Source organism: Ruditapes philippinarum, unplaced genomic scaffold, assembly GCF_026571515.1.
Source record: "Ruditapes philippinarum isolate M1 unplaced genomic scaffold, ASM2657151v2 ctg777_1_1_1_1, whole genome shotgun sequence".
NCBI classification, from domain to species: domain Eukaryota; kingdom Metazoa; phylum Mollusca; class Bivalvia; order Venerida; family Veneridae; genus Ruditapes; species Ruditapes philippinarum.
The window spans coordinates 184,290-189,115 of record NW_026854029.1 but is presented as its reverse complement, the minus strand read 5'-3'; the positions used below and the strand labels follow the sequence as shown (position 1 = coordinate 189,115).

At 31.9% G+C, this 4,826-nt stretch overlaps 1 protein-coding gene across 1 annotated transcript; it reads left to right on the top strand.

Moving 5' to 3' along the window:
- The first annotated feature begins 3,855 nt into the window (after positions 1–3,855).
- LOC132738708 (E3 ubiquitin-protein ligase TRIM33-like) lies at positions 3,856–4,584 on the top strand. Its single transcript, XM_060726300.1, has one exon. It carries the CDS (start codon positions 3,856–3,858, stop codon positions 4,582–4,584), a length of 729 nt encoding a protein of 242 aa, XP_060582283.1.
- The last annotated feature ends 242 nt before the right edge of the window (positions 4,585–4,826 follow it).

Genomic DNA, 4,826 nt, shown 5'->3' with positions numbered 1-4,826 from the left:
ACAGCTTTAATTAACACACTTTTCACGTTTTTTATTCATTTTTTATACTAGAGAATATTTTGTATTTTGTTACTGAACATTATCTTTTTATTATAGTGTCTTTTATAGGACACGATGTAGAGTATTTAATATAACACTAATCTGTGTATCATTTAACATTTATGAATAGAAGAAATAAATCTTGATGAACTGATAAGTCTCGTTGTCAATCTAGAAAAAAGATATAATTATTTAATCGACTTTTAATTTGTTATAAACATCTTGTTACCCCTTTAATACATACAAACACCTAGCATTTTATCTTCAACATAATGAACAATGTAGAAGTTTCCTTACAAAAGCAAATATCTGCAAATATGTGTATAAAATATGTACATTTACTATGTGTGTACATGCTGTGAGCTAGATAGGAAATGTATGTTTTACATATACAGCGTGAAATGTACATGCTGTGAATCATTTCAAAAAGTACCCAGGAGAAAACCAGTTTACATAAAAAGTCATACTGATTGGTCATTTTGGAAGTCGTTTTTCACGCGGAAGTGAGAATTAAAAAGTGAATATTTAGTATTTAAACGACAGGTTATATTTACTGCATTCATCAAATTCAGAACAGTTGTTTAAGGCCTTAGCTTCTGTGACGACTTTTCTTAAACGAATGAATGCTGAAGACAGGTTAACTTCTAACATACACAAAACAGTAAAAATGAGCCGGGTCCTGACAAAACCAACATAACGGGTCTGCGACCAGCATGGATGCAGACCAGCCTGCGTATCCGTGCAGTCTGATCAGGATCCATGCTGTTCGCTAGCAATTTCTTTACTTGTTATAGGGTCTGTAAGCTAAAAGCATTGATTCTGATCAGACTGCGCGGATGCGCAGGCTGGTCTTGATTCATGCTGGTCGCAAGCCCATTATGTTTATTTTGTCATGACGCGGCTCAAATATATGGTTATATGGTACTACCTCATTTAGACTAATGATAGAAATATACCAACGTCAGAGAAATAACACAAAATGTTCATATATCTGTATTTCTAAGACTTTTTGGCATTGTTTTAGTATGCCATATAGTGTTTATCAAAACACTACAATGAAATGCTATACTATGCCCTTTCCGTTCATCTCCGTATATAGGAATCAAACATGATTGACTCTATGATGGTCATTTTTTAAAACCCATATTGACCTAATTGTCTTAATTTTTGTGTCCTGCCTAGCTGTGTCGGCACGTTTTAGGAAATGTTCTTGCTGCCCTTATTTCTGAGTCATTGAATATTTTTGTTATGGTAATTGAGTTTTCTTTTTATACGTGTCTATTGATCATTGATTCTTGCCTTTGACTTATTTCAAATTTTGTTTGTTAAAATTCTCCGTCAGTGCTTTACAGTGTGTCCTCCTGTTTTGGTACTCTGCCAGTGGTCCAGTTTAGCTGTTGTTTGTATGGGGATACGGTAATTGAAGGCAGCCCTTCATTGATGATCTTTGATTGATACATGTTATACAATATTAAATCCTTTATGAGTGTCTATCGTAATTTATTATGAATGAAAGATGCAAATATTATAGAATGAACTTCAAAATAATTATTTTCTACAAAGCAAAGCTACGCCACTCGTGAGAATACTGTTTTTAAAGCCCACTCGATGAAATAAAATTTCATCTTACACACAAACAAACAAATATCCTCTATATAACTTTACTCTAAGGTTTGCACTAAAAGAGGATCATGCGTATTCATCTTAAGTGTTACTGCTAGGAATGAAATGACGTATTAGATGTTTACTGCCGAGTATATGATTTCATGTTTACTTATTTAAAACAAGACCTAAACTTTTTAAAAATTTAACAAAACTGATATTTGATATACACTCTAGTGAACATTTAAGTACAAATATCTTGCAATAAATGCCCATAGCTGCATCGCTCGTAGTTAAAATCAATACATTAATCAATACACTTTATACTTAGATAAAGTACCTACGTTTGAAATTACTTTGTTTATTCACAATATATGGACCAAATCTTTTATGAATTCCGCTACATACACTTATATGTAGAATGTTAAATTCTCGTCTTTCAGCAATAGATATACGCATGTTCATGTGGTGTTTTAAAATTTCTAACGCCATTTGACATTGTTTAACAGAAGGTAAACTGTACAATTCAAATATGAAAGTTACGAATAAAATACTTAAGCAGTGAGTATTAAATTTTTAGATATAAAGCCCATTTATAAAATAAAATGTTCTCAAAATTTGAGATATGACGTTTCTGAGTAGCTCAAAAACTACCTTTAAAGCATAATCAATGCAAATGTATCGTAAAACCTTGTTGAGGAATGGAATGTCAAAAAGAGTACATAGTTGTACAGCCTCTTGCAAAATCAAAATGTTAATCAATAGATTTTCCACTTAGAGATACAAATACCTAAACATGAGCAAATAAAGTATAACATATATAGAGTAGTATTCTCTTGCTAAACGTAAGAAAATTATAAGCAATTTAAAGCAACATAATCTTGTTTCATGCTACGTCGTATATACACAAAGAAACAATTCAAAATGCTTAAAAATATCAAGATGAACACACAATATGTCATGTGTCAAACAAATCAAAAGAAAAAGCATTGTTGTGTGAATAGGAGTAAAGACATGTAATGATAAAATAGTACAGTCAGTCATGTTTTACACATAACATGTAAAAACGTCAAAACAACTTTTGTATTTATACTTTTCTTATATGTATTCGTATATTGTCTGTGATTTAATATTTTGGATAGTTTGTTCACTAATCTTTTAAAAAAAATGTAATATGATGTAATATGGTAAAGTATATTTCTTTACCCAATTTAAATACCCGCATATAATCACTATCAGAAAATATAAGCTAAGTAACTACTGTCCTAGGTTGAATAACTTGAGCCTTTGTTTACATAACAAAAACAATAACAATGCGAAAAATAGGTAAGGCAGATCAATGCCACAACCTATAAAAATGAAAATAAAACTACATGTTATCATATGACTTGTTAGCGCAGTAGGTAGAGCAACCGTGTCGGTAATGTGTTTTACCCGTACAGGCAGAAGTTCGACTACTGGTACGACACGTTTCTTTTACCTCAGAACAGTCAAATGTTCAGAAAACAATGTTGACCCTTTTTTTCATATACATACATGAATACGAGATCGAATATTTTATTACACTGCGATCAAAAAATACAAAAAGAAAATAGAATAGAAATAAAAAAAATTATTTACTATAAAATATATATCATAGGAAAAAAACAAAAAGGAAAACGAAAACTGAATAAATAATAATGATAAAAAAACAGATCAAGAAGTAAAAACTGTGGTTATAAAATGGCACTACGTGGGGTTCGAACCTATCAGTACAAAACATTAAAAGTTACAATAACTACGATCTACCGGCAGAGCCATAACGGTAATACACAAACGATACTGTAAGAATTATGCTATATATAGCATATGTTAGTGTTTACTTTTACGATATTGGATAATAATCCAGATAACCCCGTTTTTGGACATTCCCATGTACCGTTAAGACCAAATTATCATCCTAGGACAGTAAGTCAGTCATAAATTCAACCGATTTGTCCTCCCCTTTGTATATATTCCAATATTTAAACCTTCTGTTTATTTATAGGTAAACATAACAACAAGCAGACGAAGTATTGTATAGCATTTTTTGTGATTGAAAAAGCAATTATTAACGGATATAACCTACTTTCGTATTATTTTAGGTTTTCAACACTTGACGAAAAATATTTTCTATCACAATTAAAAATTTGAGAGGAAATTCAATGTTATAAAAAATATTTTCATAGATTCAAAATGGCGGTGTCGGGTCGTAGGAAATGGGACGATAAACATTCAATATCTAAGCAAGGGAGACAACTTACATTTCTTTGCCAGCCTTGTGAGTGTGACGGTGATAAAATAGAAGCGGAGGCATTTTGTGAAACTTGTAATGAGTTCATTTGTTCTCCCTGTTTGAAAGCTCATCGGAAATTAGCTATAAGTAAAAATCACGTGATCAAGTCGAAGAATGAAATGCCAAAATCAAGAAAAAAGCAAAAAGGTCCTTGTACGGAGTTGTGTTCAGTTCATCATACTGAAATAATAAAGTTTTTTTGTGAAGACCATCATTCTGTTGGATGCGGAGATTGTATGATCCTGAGCCACAAGACGTGTTCTGTTAAACTCGTCAATGATGTCTCCGACAGCTACAATACCAGCGAGGAACTCGTGCAAATCAGGAAAAATATGGCAACCCTTCTGAGAAGAATTTCATCTTACCAAGGTAATATTTTAGATGGCATAAAAGCTACTGATGAAATGAGAGAAAAGATAATGAAAGAAATTCACATTTTCCGACAAGAGATTAATGAATATTTGGATAACGCTGAGGCAGATCTACTGAAACTAATAGATCAGCTGACATCGAAACAAGTGTCTCAGCTTGGGCACATGCAAAAAGAATTTGAGTCTATGAAAACTGATATGAGAGAATGTAAAGACAAAATAATGTCACTTCAGACAATATTAATCAATTGTTTGTAATAACAAAACTTACTTATGAAAGGATTGAAGCCTGCCAGATTTCAACAGAGGAGCTAGCGTCTAAACGTGAAATTGAAATATATGACTTTGTAAAGTCTCGAGAGTTTGAAAAACTTGTAACAGGCAAACATCCCATTGGTGTAATCAATGCACAAAAGCAGAAGTTACGTACATACAACAAAAAAAGTCTAAAAGATGTTCAAACAACGTTGTTAAAGAGTCTTAATGTCAGGTCAGAAAAC

Bases quoted from the DNA above. Each gene is read 5' to 3' on its own strand.
- LOC132738708 (XM_060726300.1), top strand. From the start codon at position 3,856: ATGGCGGTGTCGGGTCGTAGGAAATGGGACGATAAACATTCAATATCT.